The sequence below is a fragment of the Ipomoea triloba genome, chromosome 5 (assembly GCF_003576645.1).
Source record: "Ipomoea triloba cultivar NCNSP0323 chromosome 5, ASM357664v1".
Classification (NCBI taxonomy): Eukaryota; Viridiplantae; Streptophyta; class Magnoliopsida; order Solanales; family Convolvulaceae; genus Ipomoea; species Ipomoea triloba.
The window spans coordinates 6,108,663-6,122,186 of NC_044920.1; the positions used below are offsets into that span (position 1 = coordinate 6,108,663).

The 13,524-nt window shown below is 30.2% G+C and overlaps 1 protein-coding gene across 1 annotated transcript; it reads left to right on the top strand.

Moving 5' to 3' along the window:
• The first annotated feature begins 481 nt into the window (after positions 1–481).
• On the top strand, positions 482–3,672 carry LOC116019076 (proteasome subunit alpha type-6). The gene is made up of 9 exons (XM_031259160.1): positions 482–667; positions 825–919; positions 1,177–1,258; positions 1,941–2,037; positions 2,374–2,432; positions 2,531–2,613; positions 2,934–3,029; positions 3,157–3,216; positions 3,307–3,672. The coding sequence occupies exons 1-9, from the start codon at positions 592–594 to the stop codon at positions 3,397–3,399; spliced, it is 741 nt and encodes a 246-aa protein (XP_031115020.1). The 5' UTR covers positions 482–591; the 3' UTR covers positions 3,400–3,672.
• Positions 3,673–13,524: the final 9,852 nt, after the last annotated feature.

The window sequence follows — 13,524 nt, forward strand, 5'->3', positions numbered from 1 at the left end:
GAAGTAGAGGTTGTGGTAGGGAATCTCTCAGCTGGATTAAGGACATGGATTTGGATAATGTTTTCGTGGAAACTGACTCTCTCTCAGTTGTTAAGAGTCTTGATCTAAATATTGGAGAGTCTTACTTTAATTTAATGATTACTGATGTAAAAAACTTATTGAGTAGTTTCTCTCAAGTATTTTTACCGTTTGTTAAATGATCAGCGAATCGGGCGGCTCACACTGTTGCAACTCAGTCTGTTTTTAATGCTGGTTGTTCGAAGTGGTTTGATAACCCTCCCCCTATCTTTGTAATGTTCTTTCTTCGGAGTTGATTAATTAAATGTTTCTGTTTCTGTTTAAAAAAATAGTATAGGGGTGAAAGTTAAACAGGACGAAATGTTTGGGCATCTTTTGTATTTATACCTAAGTTTGGGGTTCAAATAACAATTTCACCTTTCTTCTTCTCTGAAGTGTCTTGGGAACAAAGCTTCTACCCCTTTTTTTCTCTCTTTCTCCCTCACTGTTCGTATAGATCAATAACATCGTACGTCTTTTCACTGAATCGGAAAACCAACTGCAAAGCTCTGAAGAATTTCCAAAACATAAAAAATGAGTAGAGGAAGCGGCGGCGGCTATGATCGGCATATTACGATCTTCTCGCCGGAAGGACGTCTCTTTCAAGTCGGTAAGCAGAAGGATTTTTGTTCACTCTTTAAAACTCTAAAGTTCACACGTAATGCAATTTACTTCACTTTCAGCTCCACCAAAATTGGGGTTTTTTCTTCCTCTCTTTGTTTTTTGTTGGTGTAAAATTGGTAGGGCTTTTTTTATTTTGTGAACAGAATACGCGTTTAAGGCTGTGAAGGCCGCTGGAATCACCTCCATTGGCGTCCGAGGAAAAGACTCTGTATGTGTGGTTACTCAGAAGAAAGTCCCGGTAAGTTCTTATATTTAATCAGTTTCATTTAGCTATTGAGGATTTATGCTTAGTTGTTACGGAGTAGTATGTTTTTTAATAGCTGGAAAATCTGTATATGTGACAATTACAATTTATGATAGATACAATTAAATTTAGGTGATTCTAGTGTTCCTGAATTTTGTACAAATTGATCCAGGATTAGATTAGGTTAATAATTATTAATTTTTACACTGATGACTGTGGATTTACATTTTTAATGTGATTATTGTGAGCAGGACAAGCTATTGGATCAGACAAGTGTAACCCATCTGTTTCCGGTAACCAAGTATCTTGGATTGTTGGCTACTGGAATAACAGGTTTGTTTCTTTTAGTTCTTGAATGAATAAATGAAACAATGAACTTGTTGGAGCGGTAGAGGATGTTTTGTAATTTTGTTAATTGGAAAAGAATGTGCCATTCTTGATGATGCTAGTGTGTAGGAGGATGTTCATCACATTGCGGTATCATTCATCCATCATGAGCATAATGTCTTGATAGGTTGTCAAATGGTCCTTCGTTTCGGTTGGTCTGTTGCATTTCTTCAGGCTCAGGGTCTTGAAATCTCTTGGTAATAATTGGAAATAGACCATATATTCTATGATTTGTATTTTAGATGATGGAAGACCTTGATATTAGGAGAGTTTGTATTTATGCTCCCAATGTGTAAGTCCTTAAGTCCTTTTTCTTGTTGTTATAGCTTTGTGGCATTCTTTTCCAGCCTTTATGAACTTTTTTAAAAGATTGGGACAAAACTAATTAATTGTCAATTACTTATTTTACATGGAGTAAATAAACATGTAAAAAGTTAACAATGGTATTTTTGTCTTTAACTTGCTCAATAAGTTGGAGTGCTTGCTGGAAGCACATTGTAACTTTTCTGCTTAGTATAAAAACATTTCCATGATGTGCATACATCATTGGCACAATGGTGGTCTCTGGATTTGGAATTTTTACCAAAACATGAATCTCTTTCTTACTGTTTCCAATCCATTCTTGCAGCTGATGCTAGGACCTTGGTCCAACAGGCTAGGAATGAAGCTGCTGAGTTCCGCTTTAGATATGGATATGAAATGCCAGTGGATGTGCTGGCCAGATGGTATGCTAAACTGTTTCAAATGATTCTTTTGTTCTGTTCATTGGATTAACAATAACTGTCATGGCCAGTATGTAATTAGCTGGGCGCCATGGTTCTCTAGTCATTAAATGCAAAATGAGGATGCTTACATGAGCAGCCAACTATATATCATTCTTATAGATATTGACTTCTCTTTGATGAATTATTGCAGTAGTAGTATTTTAATTAGGTAATAAGTATGTGTCAATGAGACAATGAACATATACATAATTGCAGACAATCTGAGATCTCTACCCTGCGTTTACATGCATAATCTTATTCAAATAAGATATAATAAGTGCTTTTCAACATAAACAGGATTGCAGACAAATCACAGGTCTATACCCAGCATGCTTATATGAGACCACTTGGAGTAGGTTTGTCCAGGATCACTTGTACACTTATCTATTAATTTATAGTTTGCTGCTTCAATATGTTGGTCCCCATTCTGATTCGTCATCTTTGCAATGTGCAGTTGCAATGGTTCTGGGAATAGATGAGGAGAAAGGCCCTCAGCTCTTCAAGTGTGATCCTGCAGGTCATTTTTTTGGTCACAAGGTGCTTGGAAAACCTATATGTCCTCTTATGTGTTTGAATTTCTGTTCTTCACTTTACTTGATTCTTTTTTATGCCTGTTAGTGTTAGAGCCAAACCCATGTATCTGTTTGCCAAACCTGGATCCTGGTTGTCAGCTCAACTGATTCTGATTGATCCTCTAATCAGCTTTTAAAATCTTTATCCATCTGCAAAACGTATTTCTTTCTCCTTTTTTTTTTTTTTAATATGTTTTCTTCCATGAAGTTGAATTCCTTTTAAGCATGTTAAAATTAAGCATACATCACATTTTGGTCTGGTATTAACAAATAAAATTGTTGCAGGCAACTAGTGCTGGAGTAAAAGAACAAGAGGCAATCAACTTTCTTGAGAAGAAAATGAAAAATGACCCTGCTTTCAGTTATGAAGAAACTGTACAGGTGAAAAGAAAATGCAAAACAAAAACATGTTTTTAAACTCATTTTCCTCGCACCTGTGGAGGAAATGCTGAACCATCATCTTTTAAAATGGCCTAATTGGCTGTCATATATCTATGTTGTTTTGTAGACTGCAATCTCTGCTCTCCAATCTGTTCTACAAGAAGATTTCAAGGCCAGTGAGATTGAGGTACTTTCATTCCCCTTTCCCCTCCTGGAAATGAAGAAAGGGTTCTTGTCTGTCTGATTGCGATATATGTCAACTGCTGTATCTGTCCAGGTTGGCGTTGTGAGGCAAGAAGATCCATCCTTTAGAGTGTTATCCACTGAGGAGATTGATGAGCATTTGACAGCCATCAGCGAGCGTGACTAATCAGCCACACAAAGATTAGTCACACAATACTTATTTTACGTTGAAATCTGTGGTGTTGAAAGTTGGTGAGATTCACTTCACTTCACTTTTCAGTAAGACATTGTTTCATATGCATGGAACCTTGAATTCAGCCATTGTTTCATTTCAGATTGTTGTAGACTTCTTGTAGTTAATTAAAATTGAATATCTTTTGATTAAATTTCAGGTAAAACATGAATCTTTTTAGTTGGAACTTTAGGCAGTTCTGTAGAAAAGATTTTAGCTGTACTGCCATTTCTCTGCACCCTTCATGGTATATACCTGAAATGCTAACAGTACTTGGTGCAATCTAAGGGTGTGTTTGGTTCATGGGTTCACACACTCGGAATGGGAATCAAAATCATAGTTAGTGTTTGGTTGACAACTTTTTAAAACACAATTATGGATTTGATTATTACCCCTCCAATTAAAAATTCCATTCCCTAATTAAAAACGGGTATCATTTCATTTTAGTGGTAATCTGATTTTTAAGTTTAGATTAGTGTTTTTAGATTTTTGTTTTGATTATTTTTTGTAATATTGGTGCTTTGGATGTCATTATATTAGGATAAATTGCCTTAATTTTTTATTTTTGTGTTTTTTAAAACCTATATTCCCATTATAGGGTCATATATAATCAGGGTCATATATAATCAAACATCAATATTGGTAATCATTCTAATTCCATCTTACTACCAAACATGCAAAATACTTTTCACCAAAATCCATTATTATTATAAGTATTTTATTCCAATTCCGATTCCGATTCCCTTATGCAAACCAAACACACCCTAAATAACATACAATGTTAGCCGTTTTTGTTGTTTGACACGGTAGAAATTCCCTATTTTTAAGCTATAATTACTTCTCAGAGTTACAGGCTATGAAATAAGCAGCAGCAGTTATGGTGATGACATACAAATTATGAAGTTTATGTATGTTAGTTCTTCCAGTTCACCAAACTCCCTTTAATAGGCATTCTTTTGATCCAACCACTCTTGATGCTGTGTAGAGTATACCCATTTTGTCCAGGGCAACATGTTCTGGTTTCTTTAGAAACCCATACCCAAGTTACTCATTCTCTATCCCCATTCATGCAAGGATACAAATTACAACCCACTGATCAGTGATTACAGATCAGATTTAGCATAAAATATGCGTGCTACATTTGTTTTGAAACGATTCTCTGGTTAATGATTTCATTTTTTAAGGTTCAACTTAATTTTGGTTAATGATTTCATTTTTTAAGGTTCAACTTAATTTTGGTTAATGATTTCATTTTTTAAGGTTCAACTTAATTTTAGTCACTATTGGAACCGCTTCAATTTCATTATTCACACAAACACACTTAAGAAATGTTTCATATTATGATCTATGGAAACCCATGTGTTTTATGGCATGTTTGGTTGGATGGAAAATCAATTCCATGGAAAAAAAATTTCAAAAAGTTGAGGAAATGAGTTACTTATTATGTTGTTTGGTTGGATTGAAAATGTTTTCCATTAATTTTGACTTCCCAAAAGAGGAGGAAAACAAATTCTTAGATTGAGATAGGTATTTTGTTTTCCAAAGAGATTGGGAAGAAAGTATTAAGTCCTTGACTATTTACCCTCATCAAAATTGATTAATTACACAGGTGCACTACACGCGCCGCCCTGGGTGCGATGAGGCACAGTTACTATGCCATTTGGTGGGCCTCACTGGGACTTGACAAAATTGTGAAATAGCCGGAGAAAAACACCCCTTAAATTTCATCTTCCCATTTGTATAAAAACTCATCAATTAGTTTTTGTTCCTAAAACATTGTGCCAATGTTAATTAATGTGGATGACCTTACCATTCCAAATCCAACCAAACAATGAAATTCATATTCCCAGTAATTTCTTTTCCATCAACCAAACAGAAGGATCTATTTTCCTAGTAATTTGTTTTTCATGGAATTTGAATTCAATTTCCTTCAAATATTTTCCAACGAACCAAACGGACTGTTAGTGTTTTGGAAACCTTTCTTTTCAATAAACCAAAAATTCATAAAATGTTTTAGTTGTTTTTCTAATTTTAAAAAACATGTCTCTTAAAAATTAGTAAATAATTAATATTTATGTATATTAAAATATTTGTAAATACACTTTTTTTTTTCTTGAGTCTAGTATTCTATGTTTTCCTGTATTTTTTTTTCCTATTTTCATGCTATTTTAAGGTTGTGTTTGGAAAACAAGAAAATGACTTATGGGAAATGAGTTATTTTTTTTAGAAAACATTTTTCTTTTTTAGTGTTTGGTTGCATTCCAGAAAACTATCTTGTTGTGTTTGGTTCATTTTTTCGAAAAATGAGCAGAATATAGAATTAAGCATTTTAATTGTTTTGTTTATAATATAAAATTTATAATAATAATAATAATAATAATAATAATAATAATAATAATTTTAAATCTAATTAAAAAATAACTAATAAGATATGAAAATAATCAACCAAAGTCTTTCAATTCAAAATAACAAATCCAAATAACTAAAGTTTTACCATCCACAATTACAAACAAAAATTGCTAAAACATTTATCTATAATATAAAGTCTAACAATCCATAATAAAGTCATACTAAAAAGTCTTTAAAAAAAAAACATAAAATAAAATACACTGGGAAACCAGTGCTTTGGTTTCCCAAGTTGGACACCGAACACCAGTCTGGTTTCCGCACAGCTAGCGTGTTTTCGGTTGTGAGTTTTCGTCCCCACAATAAAAAACCGTCTCCGGTGGTTGAGATATGCCAGATCTGTCACCGGATGAAAAAAAAAATTTAAAACATTAAAAAGAAAACAGAGAAAAAAATACCTTGGTAGAAAGATGGTGACAGAAGATGAAGAAAAAGCTGCTGGAAGAAGATGAAGAAGAAGCCGCTGGAAGAAGATGAAGTAGAAGAAGGAGAAAGCTTTGGTAGACTCTGGTTGCGCTCTCGTGAAGGTTGTGGAAAATGACTTTTGCCATTTTTTTGTGGAAGTCATTTCCTTGAAAATAAGCCTCATTTTTCCCTTGACTGGAGTGATTTTCTGTTGACTTTAATTTTTCTTGCTCTTTCAAATACGAGAAACCCAGAAAATGAAATTATTTTTCGGGTTTTCAAACACACCCTAAGTTTCATTATTTTAGTTGACAAGGTTTTTTTTTTAATTTTTTTAATTTTTATTTTCCCCTAAATTAGAACTACTTTATTAATATAAAAAAAATTACACCATGAGAGCATAAAATGATGCATAAGGCATCCGCGGATCGTTATAACCTGGACCAGGGTGCACAATGCATTGTGCACCCCTAAGGAGATGAGTTCTGTGTATTCTAGGCAATCGTTCTGTGTATTCTACGCAATCATTGATCATTCTGTGTATTATAGACAACTGTTATGTGTATTCATGTTAGTAACACATGTTGTGATGTGTTTGTGCATTCGAATGTTAGGATACACAGAATATTAACACAAAATACATAGAGCTCATCCTCCTAACATTCGAATGCACAAACACATCACAACTTGTGTTATTAACATGAATACATAGAGCGGTTGCCTATAATACACAGAATATTGACACAAAATACACAAAACTCATCCTCCTAAACATTCGAATGCACAAACATATCACAACTTGTGTTACTAACATAAATACATTGAACGGTTGCCTAAAATACACAGAATGATTGCCTAGAATACACAGAATAATTACCAAAAATACACAAAACTCATCTCCTTACGGAGTGCACAATGCATTGTGCACCCTGCTCCATAATATAAATGGCCGGCATCCGCACGACTGAAATTTCTCCCCTTGCAAATCTTAGTTGGCATTTTAAAAAAAAAAATTGTCATGTTGCTGTTGCTTTGCAATTTTGACAATGCAGAAATGCAAAATTTGTAATTTTGCTGTTAGAATTGAAAATTTTGTAATTTTGCTGTTAGAATTGCAAAGTCCCTTTTTCATATCATATTTCTTTATTATTATATTATTATTATTAGTATTATTTTATTAATAAAAAATAATTTTTTATAAGGTAATGTGATAGTAGGACTATTTTTGAAAGAAGAGAGAATTGCATGGATAAAAAGTTGTGGTGGAGTCAGAAAAAATTTCGGGGGGGAGGTAGTTTAAAAAATGAAACACTTAAAAGACAGTCGTTGTACTGTGGATCATGGTCACAAAACGACGTCGTTTCAATAAGTGGGAGAAACGGCTCCCGTAAATCTCCGTAACTGATACTATAGTTCATCTCAAATGATACTACAACGAGTGTTTTACCCGTGCTATGCACGGAAAAAATTTGTTATTATGAATTTAAATAAAAAAAAGTTAAAAATATAAACATATTAAAATGTACAATATAATAATATAGTTGAATTTTCATATATTTGGTCAAGTATCTATTATCATAGCATACAAAATTAAAATTTTGTATGATTAATATAATCTCTAATCATGTACATATTTATATAAATTTATAGAGAAAAATTTACATAACTAAATTGAATTATTCCTAATCTTATTTCATATATATACTATAATTCTAACAATATGAATAATAACTAAGAAAATTATACTTAGAAATTAAAAAAATGTAAATTTTAAATTTTGTATATGTGATTTTAAACTCTAATCAAACGCATTTTCTTGTATGATTGTGTAATACAGTGTATATACAAATAATATTTATTAATATGTATATATGCAAATTCTATAATATAATTTATGTAATTATCATTTATATTGATATATTATAATTAAATTTAGAAATTAAAAAATAACATTTTAATTTTGTATTATTAATATAATGCATAAGTATATGTATGTATGCATTTTAATATTTATGAATACACATTTTGTTAATTTAATAATTGTTTTTAATTATATTTTATATTTTATAAATTATAATTAAGAAAAAATTACATTTACAAATTAAAGGAATTTAATTTTTAACTTTGTATGGATTAATGTAGTCCCTAACTATATTACATATTTAGACAAATTTTAAATATTTTTGAATTTTTAATTAAGAGTATGAGTTTAGACATATTTTAAAATAATTTTGTTAATAATTAACCATTGTAGTAATTAACGTGTATAATTGTGTCAGTAATCACAATTCTATAAAAAAATGTGTATATATTTCCATATTGTACAAAATACTATAAATATAATATATGTCTACATAAATGGGTAAAAAGAGAAATTGATAAAAAATTTTATTATATAGATATTGATATACAATTTTTTTTTTCCTTGCATGAAAAAACATTCTTATTTAAAAATTTTACATTGATATCTGAGTTTTGTTTCAAATTCTAATTTGGTGATATTTTAAACTTTGAGTAACACTTTTGTGAAACCGTCTCACGGGTCTCAATTCGTAAGACGGGTTAGATATTTGATTAATGGATAAAATATTTGATTAATGGGTCGGATCTTTGACCTCGTTAATTAAAGATCCGACCCGTCTCACAGATTCAGACCATGAGATGGTCACATACAAGTTTTTGCCTTAAACTTTTGTTTGTTATCATAAATACTAATAGATGTCTAAAAACCATTTAGTTTTATTTCTAAATATTTTCCAACCCATAAATGTAGTGCAATCAAAACATCTCTAGATCATCATTTAAATAATAGGTTCACAATAGACTTTGTCGTTCAATATTTGTAGATCAATGATGTGTTTTTAACTAATTTATTGAAAGTTTATTTCTTTTAGTTCAATTATCTCTTATTCTTCTTCATTTTAAATTGATAAATCTCGAGATTATGCATCATTATTAAATATGTGAATTTCAATTAACTTATTAAAATTATATTTAAATGTAAGACATTTACCCAATAACATTATATTTTTTTTCAAACTCCGCAGATGTAAGTTAGTTCAATTAGTTCATTTTTATGTTAGCTTTTATTCAGTTATGTTATTAACGTAAATTATTTTTTTGGGCTCATAATATTTAAATAATAACTATTATTTTAGATTTGTAAATTTTTATAATTTATGGTATTGTATAAAATTTGTGTACATCATTTGTATTACAAAACTATACAATAATACTTATATTTGTTATTAGTAGAATGCTACAATCATAATAATGATATATTTTAGTTTTCACATTTTTAAACTTTGAAAACCAACATCATTTATGTAGGAAAAAATTTATATATAGTAATAATAATATTGTAGTTATTTTTAAAAGTTAGATAAAGTAACAAATTGACATGCAACAATGTTTTTTGGGTGAACTTTTGACATGCAACAACGATTCAATATGTACATATGTATTATAGTTATTATTTTCTCTTTTTAGCAATATATATATATGAGTCAAATTAATTTATTTTAATTTTAACAATTTTAATTAAAATTCAAAAAGTAAAACAAATGAAATTAAAAATATATATAATACAAAAATACTAAATTAAATAAAAGATTTCAATTTTATCTTATTAGAATAAATTAAATTTGACATATCTATTTTGATTTAGAATTTTTTTTATTTTAATCTAATATATATTCTTCTTTTTTATAAATTCTATTACCATTAAATTACCATATTATTCTAATAAGATAAAATTGAAATCTTCGATTCAATTTAGTATTTTTTATTATAGATATTTTTAATTTAATTTGTTTTATTTTTTAATTTTAATTAAAAATTGTTAAAATTAAAATAATAATTTGATTCGAATATATATATATATATAGACACACACATACACACACGCATTACTTTAACTGAAATAATTGTTTAAAATATTTCTATGCACATATTGAGAAACTTTGTTACAAAGTAAAAAATAAAATATATCAAGTACAATCTCATTGCTATTTGGTATATTTTTTCTTCATATATATATATATATATATATATATATATATATATATATATATATATATATATATATCAACATAATTATGGAAAATAGAATTACAAATAACAATGAGATTTATTTTTGTTTTATTTTGCACCAAAGCTTACTTTTATGCGCATGAAAAGTTTGAAAAAGAATTATTTCAATTGTCGTAGGTAATTAGGTTGATTTAATATAATTTTATGTTAATTTAATACATTAAAATAAAAATATAAATATAGGTTTTATTTAGAAATTTTTAATTAGAACTTTTTAATGATATATTTCTTTTTATATATATTCATTTTATTTGTATATAAAAAAAACTGAACTTAAATTGAAAAAGAATATATTGAGTATTAGTTTAGTGTACTTTAAAAGTAGACCATGAATCATGTTATAATAAATATTTAGGAAATCATTACTATAAATTAAATTAACATATATAACATTTTTGTTATTATTTAATTAGGTAAAAAATGATAGAAGTATTTTCTTAAGATGGACAGAAAAATGACACTTTTGTTTTAATGTATATATAGATTATTATGTAAGTCTATGTTAATTTTAATTATATATTGCAATAGTATTGTAAAAAATCAATCTACAACATTACTTTAAAAATAAACCAATATTATATTGAAAATGAATATAATATAGTGATTTAATATAATTGTATGTTAATTTAATACATTAAAATAAAAATATCAATATAGGTGTTATTTAAAAATTTTTAATTAGAACTTTCTAATGATATATTTTTTAGATATTAATTTTGTTTGTATATACAAAAACTGAACTTAAGTTCAAAAAGAATATAGGAAATATTAGTTTAGAGTACCTTAAAAATAAACCATGATTCATGGTATAATAAATATTTTAGGTAGTCATTACTATAAATTAAATTAAAATATATTGCATTTTTGTAATTATTTAATTAGGTAAAAAATGATGATAATTTCAAAACAGAAGTATTTTTTTCAAGATGGGCAGGAAAACAACACTTCTATTCTAATATATATATATATATATATATATATATAGTAATTTATTTTTGGAATACTATAATATACATCATATAGTAATTTGATTGTTGGAATTTTTTTTAATATTATCATGAGAAGAATTTAATTACGTACATTAACATAATATAATAACATTTTTTGGAATACTATAATATACATCATATAGTAATTTGATTGTTGGAATTTTCTTTTTAAATATTATCATGAGAGGAATTTAATTACGCACATTAACATAATATAGTAGTATTTTTTTAATACTATAATATATATCATATAGTAATTTGATTGTTGGAATTTTTATTTTTTTTTTGAATATTATCATGAGAGGAATTTAATTATGTACATTAACATAATATAGTAATATTTTTTAAAATACTATAATATACATCATATAGTAATTTGATTGTTAAAATTTTTATTTTTTTTTAATATTATCATGAGAGAAATTTAATTACGTACATTAACATAATATAGTAATATTTTTTTTGAATCTACTATACTAATAAGAGCCAAAGAGAGTTAGGCCTAAAATGGGTAGAAAAAATGGCGGTCAAATTATTTAATCAAATGGATGGTTCAGATGAATTATTTAATCAAATAGATGGTTAAGATAATTCAGATTAATATTATTAATAGAGATTACCTAATTTAACCTTACTTTTATGATTATCCGTTAAGTTTTCCGTTAAATATTCTCTTCTCCGTTAATATTCCGTTAACTTTTAACTTACCCATTAATTTCTATAAGAAAGGTCTTAGGTTCGAACTTCATCTCAATCAAATTTGACATAACTAAGTTTCTCACTCTATTTTACTCTTATTAAATTAAAGTGGTTATATTTCTTTATGTGTCTACAACACATTTATTTGAAAAAATTATTCATTATCAAAAAATTAAATTAAATAAGAGAAATACAATTCCTGAGTCCTTGAGTTCAGAACGGGAACAGTTCTCTCTCTAGCAAGTCTAGGGTTTTTGTCTTCCTCCCTTGTTTCAACTAGGGTTTGCTATCTTTCTCGCTTCTTCCTCCGACAATTCGAGTCGGTTTTCTGTTTTTGATTTGCTTTTTCGAAGCTGCTTCGACGTTCGCTCCTCTGCATGGCGACACGGCAGGTTGGCGAAGATGTTGCAGGTTTATCACAACGATGGGCTGACATGGTTCTTGAGGATGAAGCCCTAGAGTTCGAGCCGTTTGGGGACAATATAGGCGAGGTTGACGCAGATGCGACATGGGTCGTTGTTGGGCGTTTCTTGACGAACAAGCTTGTGAAGGTGGAATACATGCGTCAAGTCATGGCGTCGGTTTGGCGCCCGGTTAAGGGTGTTCAGATTTCGGAAGTCCAGCCAAACTTGTTTATGTTCGTGTTCTTCTACAGATCTGACATGGAGTACGTTCTCGACGAGGGACCTTGGTCCTTTGAGAACAATACGCTGGTTTGCAGACAAGTTTGTGATGGTATGTTACCCGGAGATGTTGTTCTTAATTCTATTGATATGTGGGTGCAAGTCCACGACCTTCCGGTTGGGTACACTTCGGATATTGTCTTGGAGCAGGTGGGCAATTTTCTGGGTTCTTTCATCCAGTGCGATGATAGGTTCGTGGGAGCACCATGGTGGACCTTCTACAGGATCCGTGTGTCTATTCCGCTCGATCGGCCAATCAAAAGACGCATGAAACTTATTAAGCGAGATAAATCATGGTGTTGGGTGTCGTTCAAGTATGAGAGGCTCCACACCTATTGCTTTTTCTGTGGCATGCTCGGGCACTCATATAAGTTCTGTTTGGGTGCACGAGAGTCGCCATTGAAAGTTGATCAGTATCCGTTCGGGGCCGAGGTACGAGCAGGAGCGAGTCGGCGGGGCCCAAGAGCTATCGGTGATCCCTGGTTAGTGCCGATCACGGGCCCTCCATCGGCTGATAATGCGTCTGATGTTAATCCGGTGCCGAACCAGGTTGGTGCTGCGTTGAGTATTGTGGGGATGCAGCGAGAGACCGAGAAGGGAGTTGTGGCGGTTGCAAAACGCCGTCGAGAAACTTCTAGCCTAGGCGGTAGACGATCGGGTGGCAGCAGCGGTGGTGATGTGAACATGACTGACGTGTCAAAAAACTTGCTCAAGGCGGGTACTGGTTCCCAGTCCCGCCCATCATCATGAGTGTTATCAGTTGGAACTGTCGTGGCTTGGGCAATCCACGCACAGTTCGAGAAGCT